General features: G+C 40.5%; 1 protein-coding gene and 1 long non-coding RNA gene across 16 annotated transcripts in view; both read right to left on the reverse strand.

Moving 5' to 3' along the window:
• Window positions 1-14,036, reverse strand: part of SLMAP (sarcolemma associated protein) — a 153,598-nt gene extending 139,562 nt beyond the window's left edge. For all 15 annotated transcript variants that reach the window (XM_081247441.1, XM_081247439.1, XM_081247437.1 and 12 more), the window contains exon 1: window positions 13,838-14,036. In XM_081247441.1, coding sequence (XP_081103567.1) covers window positions 13,838-14,035 — 198 coding nt within the window. In that variant the 5' untranslated portion in view covers window position 14,036. The remainder of the gene's footprint in view (window positions 1-13,837) is intronic.
• A 3,457-nt stretch (window positions 14,037-17,493) lies between these two features.
• Window positions 17,494-18,071, reverse strand: part of LOC308624353 — a 30,079-nt gene continuing 29,501 nt past the window's right edge. Inside the window, exon 4 of the long non-coding RNA XR_014016959.1 lies at window positions 17,494-17,609. This is a non-coding gene — a long non-coding RNA (uncharacterized lncRNA). The remainder of the gene's footprint in view (window positions 17,610-18,071) is intronic.

An 18,071-nucleotide genomic window follows, 5' to 3' on the forward strand; every position in this document is an offset into this window, starting at 1 on the left:
TCAAAGACTGAAGTGATATCTTAATACTTTCATTATGCCCCATGTTGCCTAATATACCATATACACTCTCTTACATGTTTCCTGATTGATTAACTAGATTCTCATCATATAACTTACTCAGCTCCTTTAACTCCATATCTTCAAGTAAGGTAAGCCAAGTATGCTAATGATTTTTATTCCTTTTAACAGGGAAAGCATACAAACTCGGCAGTACTGGATAATGGATGTTAATCAGAAGACTATTTGAACTGCTTTTACTCACAACACTTCTGATACCAAATGTGTGGCTGTCTTTTCTAACACTACTCCTCCAACTTTCTAAGACAAGCCGAGTGTGCTACAATTCAATTCAACTCTGACACTATCTACCTGGAGTTAATGTCAGATCCCAAAGGTTAAGGGCTCAGTCCCACAAGACTGCCCCCACTTCTACTGCCAGTCAAAAGTCCCAGGTTGTCACCGATACTTGCAACACGGATACAATTTAGGAATGGTCAAATGAAAGAACTGCAAAGGGCAAGGTATGAGGAAAAGGGCTAGGAGCTTCCATGTCTTCTCCGGTGAGCCACCCTCCCAGCACCTCGATGTGATCACCAAACCAAACGCTCCCTGAATCTCACTGTTCAAGAGTTTTTATATAACTCAATCTTCATCCTGCTACCCCTCCTCTTCCCAGAGATTGGTAAGCGGGCCCCAAAGTTCCAACCCTCTAATCACTTAGTCTTTCTGGTGACCAGTACCATCCTGAAGCTATCCAGGGGCTCCCAGCCACCAGTCATCTTATTAGCATACAAGAGACACTCTTATCACTCAGGAGATTCCACAAGTTTTGGGAGTTGTGAGCCAGGAACCTGGGACAAAGACCAAATTTTTTTTTCCTGTATCACACTATTTCTTTAACACATTCAAAAAAGTTTCAAGGTACCAAATAACTTAGCTGAGGAGACTCAAAAGGTAGATATTCGAAGAAAACCTTTTTAACAATAAAAAAAGAACACTTATAGAAAATAAGCATACAGGTCTTACCGTGCAAACACACCAACTAAAAATATAAAGAAAAATTAAAATAGCCACAAGCTACTGAACACAGATCTTCCTAGACTTACGATGGTGTTATGTCCCAATAAACCCATTGTAAGTAAGTTGAAAATGCGTTTCATTCACCTAACCTACCGAACATCATAGCTTAGTCTAGCCTACCTTCAACATGCTCAGAACACTTATATTAGCCTACGGTTGGGAAAAAACATCTAACACAAAGCCTATTTTATAATAAAGTGTTGAATGTCTCATGTAATTTCTTGAATATTATACTAAAAATGAAAAACAGAATGGCTGTATGGGCACAGATGGTTGTAAGTGTACTGGCTGTTTACCCTTGGGATTGTAGAGCTGACTGGGAGCTGTGGCTTGCTGTCGCTGCCCGGCACCACAAGGGAGTATCATACCACATATTGCAGGAAAAGATCAAAATCTTAAGTACTGTTTCTACTGAATGTATTATCACTTTCATACCATCATGAAGTCGAAAAATCCTAAATTGAACTACTGTAAATCAGGGACTGTTTGTACTTATTCTGTGCCAAACATTCTGCTAACTGCTTTACAAGAATTCTCATGATCTCTACAACAATTCTATGAGGTGAATCTCCCTACTAGCCTCCTTCTTAGATGAGGAAAACTGAGGCACAGAGACTCTTTAAGGTCACACACCTGGCAAGCAATGGAGCCAGGATTCCAACTCAGGTAGTCCAACCCTGTAACTCCTACCAGCAGTGTTCAATGACCCCAAAGATTTGATAGCAGCTCTATTCTCCCCTCCTCAATTCTGCTAACTTCTGGGTTTGCATTTCCCAGAACACATCATTCTCTTCAGGCTTTTCTGCCTTAAACACACACTATTCCCTGGGGCTGGAATGCCCTGCTCTACGTTATACAGAGAGTAAAGCCCTCACTCTTCATACAGTAGCTTAAAAACAACTTTGTCTATGAAGCCCTCTTCATTCCTTCCATATTTGCTGCCCCCAATCCTAGGGGAGGAATACATCACTCCCTTAGCTCCTTGGAAACAATGATTCGTAGATACTTCTATTGTTGGACTTATTTGTATTGTAACTATATTTTTCAGTACTATTTACCAGGCACTACACTGCATGCATAAGACACTCAGATACTTGTTAAGGACTAGGAATGGTCCCAGTTTAAGTTCAACTATAATTTAAACGACTACTTCCTTCTAGTCAACATAACATCATTCATTCTAACAATATTTTACCATGCGCTATAGGCCTGCATATGCAAAAGATGCACTGGTGAGAAAAATTAATATCTTAAGATTCCCAGGTTCAGATTGGGACTTATAAATTTCATCTTTCCAACCATTTCTCAACTCCCACATTAAGACTTCGGCACTAGAGCTTCTCAATAATACCAAAATTTTGTCTCTACCTCTTTAGTATTCGTATCTTACTCTTGGTTAGACTTTTGTTTCAACAAATGTAGTTAAATTTTGAAACACAATCTACTAAATTCAATAAAAAAGTCTAACCAAGAGTAAGACATTCACACTGAGAAACTAGTGACAGAAATTAAGCCACACAGTACTTCAAAAGCTGCTCTGCTAGACTATCCACACTGAACTCTACATTCTTCCACTTCCTACATACTAACCTGCTTTCACTAACCTAGTACTCCACTAACAGTCCTCTTTTTTTTTTTTTTTTTTTTTTGCGGTACGCGGACCTCTCATTGTTGTGGCCTCTCCCATTGCGGAGAACAGGCCCCAGACGCGCAGGCTCAGTGGCCATGGCTCACGGGCCCAGCCGCTCCACGGCATGTGGGATCTTCCTGGACCAGGGCACGAACCCGTGTCCCCTGCATCGGCAGGCGGACTCTCAACCACTGCACCACCAGGGAAGCCCAGTCCTCTTTTTTTATAAGAGCATTTTGAGATATAATTCACACACCATACAATTCACCAATTTAAAGTGTACAATTCAGAGCAACCATCACCACGACTTTTTTTAAATTTTTTTAAATGCCACAATCAATTTTATAACATTTTGGTCATCCCAAAGAGAAACCTGTACCCATTCAGCAGTCACTCCATGTATTATATTAGTCAGGGTTCTCCAGAGAAACAGAGCCAATAGGATGTATATATATACAGAGAGAGACAGATTTATTTTAATTAGCTCACATAACATTCTGGGGCAACTGAAATTTGCAGGGCAGGACAGCCGGCTAGAGAAGGGAAGAACTGCTGTTGCAGTCTTGAGTATGATGGCTCTCTGAAGGCAGAATTCCTTCTTTGGGGGAACCTCAGTCTTTTCTCTTAAGGCCTTCAACTAATTGGATAAGACTCACATTCTGGAGGGTAATCTGCTTTATTCAAATCCTACTGATTTAAACGTTAATCACATTTTTAAAATACCTTCACAGCAACATCTAGACTGGTATTTAACCAAACACTGGACACCATGGCCTCACCAAGTTGACATATAAAATTAACCATCACACTCCCTGTTACTTCCTGCTCCTGGAAACCACTAATCTACTTTCTCTCTATGGATTTGCCTATCCTACACATTTCATATAAACAGTATTAAGCAATATGTGGCCTTTCATTGAACATAGTGTTTTCAAGGTTCATTCATGTTGTAGTATGTATCAATATTTCATTCCTTTTAATTACCAAATAATATTCCTTTATATAGTATACCACATTTTATTTACCCACTCATCAGTTGAAGGACATTGGGTTGTTTTTTTCAATGAACATTTGTACAAGTTTTTGTGTGGACATATGTTTTGATTTCTCTTGGGTATATACAAAGGAGTAGAATTGCTGGCTTATATGATAACTCTGTATCATTCCTTTTTACTAGGCAAAATTTTCCAAAACATTCAAAGCTACAAATTTTGTTTATTCTACAAGCATAACTACCATTGCTATACTAGTAACACACAGCATGATCTTGTCTTCTATCCCTGAACTTCTGAAGTGGAAGGAAACGTAACTGGCATCTAATAATACAGTTAATATTTCTATATTTAAAGTTAAAGAACCAAATATATTCTTTTTCTTCTAAATTAGATTTACTTATAGGGGGAGGTCACATATATAATTTAAAATACAACCTCCAAATACACTATACTTAGAAATTATCCAATGAAGGATGTGGAAAGAAGGGAACTCTTGTACACTGTTGGTGGGACCGTAAATTGGTGTAGCCACTGTGGAAAACAGTATGAAGAGTCTTCAGAAAACTAAAAAGAGAACTACCATATGATCCAGCAATTCCACTCCTGGGTGTAGAGCCAAAAAAACAAAACCCAAAAACACTAATTCAAAAAGATACATGCACCCCAATATTCATAGCAGCATTGTTTACAACAGCCAAGACATGGAAGCAAAATAAGTGTCCATCAACAGATGAATGGATAAAGAAGGTGTGGTATATATGTACAACAGAATACTACTAAGCCATAAAAAAGAATGACACTTTTCCATCTGCAACAACATGAATGGACCTGGAGGGTATTATGCTTAGTGAAATAAGTCAGAAAGAGAAAGACAAATACTGTATATTATCACTTATACGTGGAATTTAAAAAATAAACCAATGAATATAACAAACAGAAACAGACTCACAGATATAGAGAAGAAACTAGTGGTTACCAGTGCAGAGAGGGAAAAGATAGGGGTAGAGGATTAAGAGGTACAAACTACTATGAATAAAATACATAAGCTACAAGGATAAATTGTACAGCACAGGGAATATAGCCAATATTTTATAATAACTTTAAATGGAGTATAATCTTTAAAAATTGTGAACCACTATGTTGTACACCTGAAACTTATATTTTGTAAATCAACTATACTTCAATAAAAATAAAGCATACTAAAAAATTATCTACAACCTAAGTGTCCATCATCCGATGAATGGATAAAGAAGATGTGGCACATATATACAATGGAATATTACTCAACCATAAAAAGAAACGAAATTGAGCTATTTGTAATGAGGTGGACAGACCTAGAGTCTGTCATACAGAGTGAAGTAAGTCAGAAAGAGAAAGACAAATACCGTATGCTTACACATATATATGGAATTTAAGAAAAAAAAATGTCATGAAGAACCTAGGGGTAAAACAGGAATAAAGACACAGAGTTACTTGAGAATAGACTTGAGGATATAGGGAGGGGGAAGGGTAAGCTGTGACAAAGCGAGAGAGAGGCATGGACATATATACACTACCAAACGCAAGGTAGATAGATAGTGGGAAGCAGCTGCATAGCACAGGGAGATCAGCTTGGTGCTTTGTGACCGACTGCGGGGGGGGGGGGATAGGAAGGGTGGGAGGGAGGGAGACGCAAGAGGGAAGGGATATGGGAACAGATGTATATGTATAACTGATTCACTTTGTTATAAAGCAGAAACTAATATACCATTGTGAAGCAATTATACTCCAATAAAGTTGTCAAAAAAATTATCTAATGAAAGAGTATCTTTTTTATTATATTATAGTATCTGAACAGTGATACTCTAATATCTTTACATGTAGAGGTTTTTTTTTCAAATTTTAAGTAATAAATAAATATTGTTTGAGGAACTGATCTTCAGTTAAAACTCTACACAGATTTACTACCAAAATATCTATGAGTTAATAGACAATAAGGTTTTTATTTCAATATATTTTTTTCTTTTCATTTATTGCTCACTAACTGGTTGGTGATGAGATTAACGATGACTGACTGTGCGGAGGTGCTGAGGTAGCAAGCAACAGAGCGATTAAGAGCATGCATTCTGCAATCAGATGACTGGGGTTCAAATCCTGACTTCACCACTCTCTGTGTTACCCTGAACAAATTCCTTCACCTTCCTGAAGCTCAGCTTTCTCATCCTGAGGATAATAATACTAACAAATTCAAAAGTCTGTTGTGAGGATTAAATGAGATAATGCATATAAAACTCAGTGTACCACCTGGTAAGTGCTCAATAAAATGATATTAATTTTACAGCAGTCTGGATGCTGGTCATAACCTAGAGCATATTAACACATTTCAGATAAGCTGACCATAATTCACTTGATATTATCAGCTACAAAGTACACTTAAAATTATGATCCAATTGCTTATGAAAAAAAGTAACAACAACAAAAAACCTTACTTATCTACATACCCAAGTAGACAAATGCACAGAGAAAGCTCTGAAAATTACATACCAAACTAATAACAAAAGTTACTTCTAGAGGAAGGGAAGAGGATAAGAGGTACCTATGTGAAGGAGGACATATATATACTCCACATACGTCCTTATTGTTTTGATTTTTGAGAATGTATCCATTATTTTTGTAAGTGAAAAATAAAAAAAGGAAGAATAGCTTGAAGGTCCATATTGGAAATTCATTTCTACTTGACTCAGCTAGAATAAGTCAGTAGTTATAAATGTAGATAAAATCATAAGCCTGAAAGTATTGATAAAACCTTAATGCAAATAAATAAGAAAACAAAGTTTCCTATGTCTTTACATTAAAATCTAACCCAGATTACATATTTGACAAAGGATACAGCAGAATCACCAAAGGCTTCCATGTTTTCAAGTGCCTATATAAACTTTACTTTTTTTCTTTACACCTGTCAGCTATTCTCTTTAAAGAATTAAAAATTTACACGGCACACAAGTTTTTCCAAGGCTGTTTCATTCATTTGCATAAACACTCAAATCCAAATCAGTTGCCTGAATGCAAACTTAAGAAAAAATATATTTATTGCTAGGAGTAGTAGGGGTATGTTTAAAAAATGCTAGCTGACTCAGAGAAATAATTAACTCAGATTCTCTCAGTCTTTGAAAGTCTGTCATATGACAAGCTTTTTAGTCATACTTCCAGAAAATAATAGCTTAGATTACCCTTCAAGAGAGCAAAAGACAGATTTTCATTACAATAATTGTTCATTCCATAATAAGATAGTTCAGAATAAATGTCTAGCAGTTGGCTTTTATCTCAGAGGGAAACAATCTAGATTCTGGTTCCAACTCTCCACAGTTACTAAGAGATGACCTTGCGCAAATAACCTCTAAACAGCAAACTCTTTTTTCATAAAACGGAGCCAGTCGCGGTTGCTCTACCTACCTCCTAAGTGTTATACAGATCAAGTGAAATAAGAAACCATTCTGAATATCATTAAACCCTTAAAAGTATTATTTTGCATGAGAATGGATATATATGTAATGGCTCAAAATTAATAATATCACCAATCACAAGATTATCTAAGATACCAAAACACTCGGCAAAGTGTCTTGCACACTGCAAATTCTCAATAAGTAATGATTTATACAAACACCATGTATCGGAAACTGAGTCCATGATCTCAAACTGAGAACTAACTCAAATGACCTTCTGCTCTTTGACCGTCCTCAGGGTCTGCAGAAACAGAAACTGCTCCATTGTTCACATTTCACTCATTCAAGCATTTATGTAGTGCCTATTCCCTTGTTCTCAAGAGCTCACATCTGGCAGAGCAATAGTGCATTTGCGTCATAATTATTTTGTTGTCTGTGTCTCATAACGAAATTATATACAAAGTTCTATGGGAGTATAGAGGAAGAAGCAATTAATTCCTCAGTTAGTGGGAGTCAGGGAAGGTGTCACATTGGAACTGGGATGAAGGGGGAAAGTCATTCTGGAAGTCAAAACAGCAAAAACGGCACTGTTTCTAGGAACAATGAGCACTGTCACATAGCTACTGCACAGAGTCTGGGGCAAAGGAAAAAAAGAGTAATAGAAAATGAAGCTGGAAAAAAAAAGGAATGAGAGACGATTTTGAAGGTTTTGTATATCATGTTAAAAATTAATGGAGCAAAAAAAAAAAATTAAAGGGACGAACAACCTAGATTTTGAGCAGGGGTATAAACTGTTCATCTACTGGTAGTGGTAGTGAGAGAAGCATGGGCAGGAAAGAGTCCTTAGAACATTTCTGCAGCTAACAAATGCCACCATTTTTCTGGATTCAAGTAACTGATATACATTAAGAACCAATCTCACAATCTTTTCACTTAAAACTCTAAATGACAGATACCCTCCTCCCTATTTATAAAAGAGAATAGATACTAAGCTCTAACATAAATACCACTTGAGAAAACCAAACAGGAGCCTGAGAAGGTAAAGAATAAATTTAAGCCAAGGAGTAAAGTCAAATAACTAAGTAGAACAAAAATGTTTTAAGTGTATACACCAACCTTATTTTTTAACAACTTGAAATAATAGACAAAATATTTCATTAACTTCCCACTACTGTTAAAAGTCACATAGAAGGAAATGATGATGGGCTGTGGATACATAACCAGGCCTTCTGAACATGTTTATATTAATGTACATTAAACATAACATGTCAAATACATGTCTTTCTCACAAAAACTAGCTCTTAATGACCTTTGTAACTTCTGTAAAAAACAAAAACAAAAACAAAACAGACATCTGTTGAAACATAATACAAACAAAATCAATGAAAGTATGATCTGTCACTCTCCCCAGGAGGTGAGGCCAGGATCTTTGTAGTCATATGGAAGGAAGAAGGAAGAAACAATCCTGGTTGTCAAATTCTGCAGGTTTCGTCTTTGCAATGACTTTCTTGCAATGTCCTTGAAACGTGCCACATCATTCCTGCTTCTATGCCTTTACTTGAGCAATTTTTCCCACCCAGAACTCCTTTCCGACTGACTCTATCTACATTCTGCCCTATTCAAAAAGTCCTAAGTTCTAGCTCAAATTGCATCTCGTCCATGAAACCATCTATCCATGAAACCTTTCCTAAAATCTCCAGTCCATACAGACCTTCTCTCTTTGCTGAAGTCCTAACAGACAAGTTAACACATTTGTCTTTTTTCATTTTCTGGCATTTAGTCATTTTCTTTCCTACTATTAACCTGGCCCATGCCCCTACAACATGACATCATATCTAAACTTTTACAAAGCCTTGGAATAGCAAAGCGGTTAAGAGCTTGGATTCAAGAGTCAGAAAACCTCAGTTCAAATCCCACCTCTACCATTTATTAGCTATATGAACTTGGGCAAGTTAACCTAATCTAATCACTCTGTGCCTTAATTTCCTCATATGTTAATATAGGAAAAATAAGCACCTATCTTAAATAGATATTTAAGTATTAAATAAGTTAACACATAAAGCATTTAGAACAGGGGATGGTACATAGTACACAATAAGTTTAGTTAAGCTAACAGTTACCCATTTTTACTTGTTCCAGGCCTCTCTACATGTGGACGTTTTATCACTCTTAAATAATGGTTTTGGTATGTCAATGCTCGGCACAGAACTCTCCTGGGCCTTCCATAACCCATGCGTCCATGCCCTTAGTTTGGCAACAAAGGCATTCCACAACCTGGCACCAGGCTATCTACTCAGCTTCAGTTACTCAACATCTACTTAACAAGAAATAATAGGAAACAGACACATAAGGCAGAGACCCTCTCCTCCAAGGTCTGAAAACTAATTCCAAAAACAAGGCACAAACATGAAAACACCACACACGACGAATGTTCACCCATAGCTACTCTCCAAGACCTTCTATCCAACAAAATCAGTTTCCTCAGTGTTTGGAAGATGCCAAAATCATTCAAAATAACTTGCTTTTGTCTGTTTTATTCCACCCTCATCCCCTCACACACAAACACAACCCATAAAAGCACCTTTTCTTAACCTGTACCTGTCCACTCCTATTTTGAAGTCTAATTCAAACACCATCACTCTCTTGCCATTTGAACTTATATAATACTGTCTTATCTCAAATCAACTGTTCTCAAGGTGTTTAGTCACCCTCTCTATCCAAATATAAGCCCCTAAAAAGGAGTAACAATTTCTTACCAATTCTCATGTTCCCCCCATGCCCCCACCCCACCACTATGCTCTCCACTGAAACAGATCATGATAGAACAGGTGCCCAAAAATATGTGTTAAATTTAAGTAAAAAAGTGAATCTGGAAGTAGACAACTACCACTACTACCTACTACTAGGTAAACTACAGTGAGACTGGAAATAAACTACTGTGTCGACCACTAGACTATCGCTGGTCCACAAAGCCTCAAATCAAATAGGGCCATCCAAATCAGAAGGAGGCAGTCCACTTACTATCTCTTCTATGTAACCACCATATGGGTAGATTTGCTTGTTCAGTGGTACCTTGAGTCAATAGAAGGGTTAATGACCATCCTATAATCTGCCATCTAATTTGAAGAGTCTGACCTCCAAAAAGGAGTGAAGGATGATACACAGGGCCAGAATCCAAGCAGGGCAGTATCCAACTGCTACATCCCTGAGTAGATGATTTGGGGAAGCTTATTAAAGTCCACTCTGTGGCAAACCTGTCACCCTCCAGTATGCAGGTTTTAAGTACCATAACACATTCCATGAACTTAGCATTAAAAAATGTCACCTAGATTTCCATCTGCCTACACTCTGCAAATTTCCTACAATAAACATGTATTACTTGAATAATCAGAAAGTTTTAAGTGTTTATAATTTCTTCCAGCTTTTAATGGTTCTCCCATAATGATGAATGCAGAATGCAACACTCACAAATTGAAAGTCAACCAAAGGGCATATTACCCCAATTTTCCACTTCCCAGGTAAGGTGCCAATTTGGACAAAGTTCTACACATGTTTCAATTTAAAAAATTACTTCCACATATGCCATCACATGAAAGAAAAAAATGTCTCATTACCTTCCTGAGATTCCACAGCACTACAGCAAATTGCAAAGACCTGCCTAGATGGTTCCCTCTTCCCCTGACCCCAAACACCCTTCTTTCTAAGGACTGAGACCTTATTAAGGGCCAGAAACAGGGTGCTAAGTGATTTACATGATTATCTCAATGCTGGAAACAACAGTAGGTACTATTATTATCCCCAGAAGAGAAAACTGAAGTTTAAAGATGTTTGAGGAAAAAAACAAACAAAGAGAACTTGCCTGAGGCAATGCTTAAAGAAGGAGGGGATTCTAGTGTTGTACAAAGAAATTTGCTGGGAATATATATTAGGCCCTAGGGACTTCTGTTATGATAAAATTGTAACAAATCCTCATACTGTAAATTTATTACAGAGAAAACAATAAATGATATTTGGTCTAATTGTGGGTTTTCTTTGTTACTGTGTACCTCACGCTATCTGGCACATAACAGACGCTCAATCAAAACCTACTATCTGGGGCTTCCCTGGTGGCACAGTGGTTAGGAATCCACCTGCCAATGGAGGGGACAAGGGTTCGAGCCCTGGTCGGGGAAGATCCCACGTGCCTGGAGCAACTAAGCCCGAGTGCCACAACTACTAAGCCTGCGCTCTAGAGCCCATGAACCACAACTACTGAGCCCTCGTGCCACAACTACTGAAGCCTGCGCGCCTGGAGCCCGCGCTCCGCAACAGGAGAAGCCACCGCAATGAGAAGCCTGCACACTGCAATGAAAAGTAGCCCCCGCTTGCCGCAACTAGAGAAAGCCCGCGTGCAGCAACGAAGACCCAATTCAGCCAAAAATAAATAAATAGATAGATAGAAAAAAAATTTGTTTTAATAATAGAAGAGGGACTTATGCTTCAGGAAAGACTGAGTAGGTGTACTTTTCCTTATTTCTCCTGCTGAGAACAAATTAAAAGATTAAAAAAGAAAAAAAAACCTACTGTCTGTTCAAACCTAAACTTTAAATAGTTAATTCTTAAAACAATTTGATCACATGGCAAGATCTGACAGGTTATTTGTTTTAAATAGATTAAGTGGTAGGTGGTAAAATAATCAACCCTAATAGTCATATCTACCTCTAAAGTAAAGGCCTCACATCCTGAGTATGTTTTAGAAAGAAAAAAAAGTTCAAATGGTAGAAATAAGCTGCGTATCCTTTAAAGACAAGGTTTTCTAGTAATAAATTTCATTCAAAATTTTAACATATTTCAGTTTATACAATAAACACTCACTACTGATCTATCCTTAGTCATCTCAAAATAAATCAAAGAAGGTACATTTGCAATGTACTTTAAGAAACCTATTACCTGATTAAGTTTCACCTTAACTGTTGCCCAGGGACATAAAAGGACAAAAATGTAAAAGCTGATTAAGGCAACTATCTATGTTTGAACTTGACTGCTGGAAAGATGAGTTCTTTAAATTACTATACGTAACCTATGAGGTCTTTCAGGCACCCAAACTTTACTTTCCAGGGAGAAAAAAAGGATCTGTTCCACAGGTAAATAAATGAGCATCTGGTGTTATACAGAAAAATTAACATACTTTTTAGTTTTTATCCTACATACAGAGTAGGATATAGATATTATGCAAGCACACAGCACTTGGGCAATCTTTTCCTCCTTTCTTTGAAAAATGATTTATATAATAATTCCTTAATTCAGAAGTAACGCTTTCTCTCTTCCTTCTGAGGCTCAGGTTTCTTTCATTTCAAAACAGTCCACTTCTAAAAGTCTTAAATTCTTCTTTTAAAAAAGACTTAATCATTTAACTCAGAAAGAGGGACCAAAAAGTCAGGAGGTGAAACCGGAGATATTCTTATTAGTCTTACATAACTTACTCGAAGTTGGAACTAATTCAGTAGCTTAACTAAAACTTGAGATTTAAGCACAAACATGAGCTCTTTAGTATATGCTCCTCACACATAGATGGTTTTAAAAATTGAAAGGGTCTTATTCAATTTTTTTCTTGTATTCTTAAAATATAAGCAACCACGTGTATAGTTAATTAGGATGACAACATCAAAATGCTAAAATAGTCACTTATAATGAAGAGTGCGAAATTCAAGCTATCACATCCAGGTAATGCAATAACTGATAGAGCTGGATATAATTTCAGAAAATAAATTAATTTTTTTTTTTTTTTTTTTTTTTTTTTTGCGGTACGTGGGCCTCTCACTGTTGTGGCCTCTCCCGTTGCAGAGCACAGGCTCCGGACGCGCAGGCTCATTGGCCATGGCTCACGGGCCCAGCCGCTCCGCGGCATGTGGGACCCTCCCGGACCGGGGCACGAACCCGTGTCCCCTGCATCGGCAGGCGGACTCCCAACCACTGCACCACCAGGGAAGCCCTAAATTAATTTTTAACACTGATTTTTAAATATCACCTCTGTAAGTATGCATTAAGTGTTTTTATTAAGTGCTGAAGGGAACATCAAAAAGTGATTTTCAAAAGCAATTGGTAAACGGTCACCCAACCTGCAAACAAAACTCTGAAATCTAAAGTTAGCTGTTCATGCTTAATTGAATTGGCTTTGATAATTGCAAATTATCCCTTCCTAGGTAAATATGTATCAAATCTTCCAAAATAAATTTACACAAACACTGTCCTTGCTAGAAAAGCCCTCATCTGAACTCAACGAAAAGCTACTGTGTTAACTATATCTCACCACTGAGTCATTTGAGCCCCAGAGTAATACCGGCCGCAGATTCCCTGCATTGCTTTGGGAACTGCTGCTTGCTTCATCAAGCACTGAACTGCAAATTCACCTTTCTAAAAAGACTGAAAGCAAGAAGCCAAGTTTCGCTATCTAGTTTTCTAAAATGAATTAGGGTTTGGGATTTCACTGGGAATGACCACGTTATCAAGATGCCATCGCCCTCTCGAGGCATTTAATTAACAATACCTTCTCTGTTTTCCATTCAACCACCTCAATCAAATTTCCACTAGAACCAGACACACAAAAAGTTGGTTTCATGGCCTTGCTGAAAGTCTCCTCTGGGTGCAAGCCCTGGGATCCCACGTTCATTATGCAGAAGGGGCAAAGGGAAACGAAAAGCAACAATTGTTAGACAACGTAGTGACATTACCTTGCCCGTCTTGTGATCAAACCAGACGAGAGCATGGTTCCTTGACAGCACTTTGCAATCAAAGGTAGCATTATTCTGCGCTGGTCGACAGCGGGCCACCGAGCGGCCGATTTTAATAGGCTCGTCCAGGTAGACATGACGCTCCTGAAACGGGTGTGAGTTCGGGCGACAAGTGAAGATGGCCAAGGCTGACGGCATCGAGGACAGACTTGGGGTGTCTCTCCTACCAGGGACAAAGAGGAGTTCCACCGGATCCGGCCTGCTCTTCACAAGCCTATACCCCTATCCCCCCCAAAATTTTAAATTAAAGCAAACTGCACATTGTCTAAGCATAACCAGTGAACATCAAAAACTCTTCACTGGGGTGGGAAGACAAGCCAGCGCAAGCCCCATCACCTCCTTTAAAATCCAGCAGGGCCCTGATCACAAAAAGTCCCCAACTGGCAGCTTTCAGTCCATCTTCTTCCCTGGGAAGAAAAGGCTCAAACATTGGACAGCTTCGGCCAAGAAAACTCCTGGAAGACAGTTTGAGAACTGGAGGTATACAACCAGATGAGTCACACACCAATTCTTGTGTTTTGTTTGGGATCGCGGCCGCTTTCCCCCCTCGGTGGCGGAAATGTTGCAGCACTGCAGCATGAAGAAAGGGTCGGTGCGGCCAGAAAGGTCCTTTCGCGCGGAAGAAAGGTGGTGTAGCTGAGCACCTCTGGGCAGCCACCGCCCGTCCTCGAGGGCCTCGGGAGTGGAGGGACGAGAGGCGATGGGGGCGGCTAAGGGGTCTAGACGGCCAGCGGGACAGTCTGCATTGCCCCTGCTGCGCGGAGGCCGGCCGGGAGGTGGCACGGGGTCCCCGGACCGCCGTGGGCCGAGGCGGCGGTGGCTGAGGTCCTTGGCACGAGGAGCGGGGACCGACGGGGGCGCGGGCAGCGGCCGAGGCGGGACTCCGGGGCACCTGGCGGGCGTCCCCGCGACCAGGGCGGGGATCCGGCTCCGCAGGCGGGTGCGGACCGAGCGAGGCGCGACCCGGGGGAGGCTCCGGGCTCTCGACCGGCAGGAAGTTGGTCCCTGAACACCTGGGCTCCTGGCTGCTGCTCAGCACACCGGCCGCCTCCTTTTAGGGTCGCCCCCGCGAGGGTCGCATCTCAGGGGCGGCAGCCGAAGCTCCGGGCTGACGAGGAGGTGGGGGAGGGAGGCCGGCCCGGAGGTTGGGGGAGAGGCCTGGAGGCCCCGGGCTGGGTCCGCCGCAGCCTCCACCACTCGCGGCCGGTGGGACACCCTCAGGCTGTGCCCGACGAGGCAGAAAACTTTCCGACCTGGTGGGGCAAACATGAAAACAAACGGCCGTCAGCCGCCGGTGCCCGCCCGCCTCAGCCTTCGCCCCTCTCAACCCACCCGAGCCAGCCCCCGCGACTGGCCACGACCTCGACCGACCTCTCTGCGGACGGGCTGTGGGGATTGGGTGCCCGGACGCCACGACGGGTCCAGCTTCCCTTGCCGCCACCGCCTCAGCTTACCTTGCCAGTGCCAGCCGCCATAGTGACTCTGACTGAAACCTACCCGGTGCACCGCCACGGGAACGCGCACCCTTCAAGGGCCCTCCTACCCTCTCTCCCGCGCCGTAGTCCGGAAGTCACGTGATCGATGCCTCGGAAGCCATGATGGACAAGGGCAGAAAAAGAGGGCAAGCTAATTTTTAACAAGCCTCCGAACGCCATCTTAGTTAAGGGTTAGGCGCTTCAGCACCGTGGGACAAGCTGTACCATTTTGGTTAAGGGCAGGAAAAAAATTTGACCTGTTGAAGGTTTTCTAAACATAACTTGCCAAATTCCTACTTTAGCGTCTTGGTAAAAGGCGCCTACTTTTACTAAATTTTATTCACTATAGTCGTCGTTGAAAATACCACTGAGCAAGGCGAACAACCTCATCCAAAGGAGAGGTTATTAGCATCCATCTTAGCTGTGGGCAGCACAGTCCCCCACGGCCGCCTTAGGTGTGAGCAACTAAATTCCCACAAGCCTTGGGATTTGTGCATCTAAAACAAGGTCTATCCTCCCCTTGCTGAAGTCTACACTGTGTTATCCTGCCCGGAGGAACACTCTTTCTTAGTCCCTGCATTCCATTTCAAACGACCTTTCTTCTCACTGGGCCTGTCTTGTACCCCAGGGCTCCTAACTCAGATTCAAACCCGGAATGAGTGTGACTTCATAAAGTTTAACATCACGTTGCTTCCAGAGAGTGGTCGAACAATTTCTAATATGAAGAAAGGGGGACTGCTTCCACTCAAAATATGAAGGTAGATGAGGAGTCATTAGTCCCAGGAAGGAAAGATTTTGCAAAATCTAAACGAAAATTTCAAGAAAAGACAGTGGGAGTGAGTCTTACTCATTTAGAATCAGTGGTGGCTTCATTCTTCTGATTCCTTTGACAACAGGCTCCACCACTTTGTGACCTTGGGCACGTTTCTAAACCTCTTCAAGCCTTGTTTTGTCATCTATTACATGGAGATAATACTTAACTCACTTCTTGTGAGAATTCAAGGTAGTAATCCATTTGCTCCTAAAAGAGTAACTACTTTGCATTTCAATTCTTATATACAGGGTTTGGGCCCTATCCTAAGCTCTGTGCTGGGCCCTGGGGACACATAGGTGAACAAAACCTCAATCCATGCCCTCTGAGAGTACACCTGAGTATTGTGAGATAGGGATGGGGAGAGGAAGGTGACAAACAGATAACTTCACTTTGATGTAATCAAGGCTAAGATGGAAACAAGCACTGGGTGCTAAAGGGGTCACAGACAGCCTTCTGCAGGAGGTAACTGAACTGAAACAAGGCTGGTAGGAAAACGAAAATGAATATGGTATTTGATGAATGGCTTCAGAAGTTTCCAGGAAGAAGGTTTAACAAGAAAAAGAATAAGGCTATTTGAAATGGTGGACCAATGTGTCTGGCACATAATAGTAACTCAATAAATATTTGATACGTGATTGAAAATTACATACTGTTACTCATTACAGGATAAAGTAGGAGTGGCACAAAGTGAGTCTGGAAAGAATATGTGTTAGATTATAAGGACCTTGTATACTTTTCTAACACTCTTCACTATTTCAGCAGATATGTATTGAATTATTACCATGTTCCAGGTACTTTTTTTTTTTCTTTCTTTCCAGGTAATTGATTCTGGAGAAAAATAAGGATATGTTGAAAAGTTTTAATATAAGAGGATGAAAATTTTTCATTTGTGGTAACTTTTAGGCTTCTGTGGAGTAAAGTAATATAGAACCCCCCACATCCCCTAATGAGTTCTGTGCATGAACTTATAAGTCACTTATGCATTCTTGTCATTCATTCACTCTATAAATATTTAATTTGAATGTGGGAAACAGCTACTGCGACAGGCTCTGGAAATACAACAATGAAAAAAAAAGACTCCCTTGAGTTGCTCACAATTTAGTTGATGGTACAATAAGATTCTTGCTGTAATGAGTTTATCAAGAGGAATGGGAGCATGGTGGAATAGTTTAAACTGAGATGAAAAATGAGTAGGAGTAGGCCAGCTAGTCTGGTAGTAGTGGGATAATGAAATTTTAGGCCAAAGAAACATTACAAACACCCAGAGACTTGGGAGAAAAGGACTTTAAGGGAATTACAAGTAGGTCTGTATTACTGGAGCATAAGGAGAGGTGGTCAAGAAAGAAGGGCACAGAAAAGTGGTTTCAGTTGCTGAAGGAGTTGCAGGCAATGCAATGGTCTTCGGAGTATTTCCATCTTTCTCCTAGAAGATCAAAGTAGAATAATGAAAATCAAGGTTTCAGAATCACACATTACATCACCATTTAAAAGCACTGTAGGGCTTCCCTGGTGGCGCAGTGGTTGAGAGTCCGCCTGCCAATGCAGGGAACACAGGTTCGTGCCCCGGTCCGGGAAGATGCCACATGCCACGGAGCGGCTGGGCCCGTGAGCCATGGCCGCTGAGCCTGCCTGTCCGGAGCCTGTGCTCCACAATGGGAGAGGCCACAACAGTGAGAGGCCTGCGTACCACAAAACAAACAAACAAACAAACAAACAATAAAAGCACTGTAAATTATAAATTATTAAGCTTCTCTAAGTTTCAATTTCCTCATTTGAAAAAAAGTAGATAGTACCCCCACGGAGTCTTGTTAGGATTAAATAAAATGATGTTAGGATTAAATACGATAATGATGCCTAGAAAATAATAGATGCTCAGAGAATGTTA

This window comes from Mesoplodon bidens (genome assembly GCF_964165515.1).
Source record: "Mesoplodon bidens genome assembly, chromosome: 10".
NCBI classification, from domain to species: Eukaryota; Metazoa; Chordata; class Mammalia; order Artiodactyla; family Ziphiidae; genus Mesoplodon; species Mesoplodon bidens.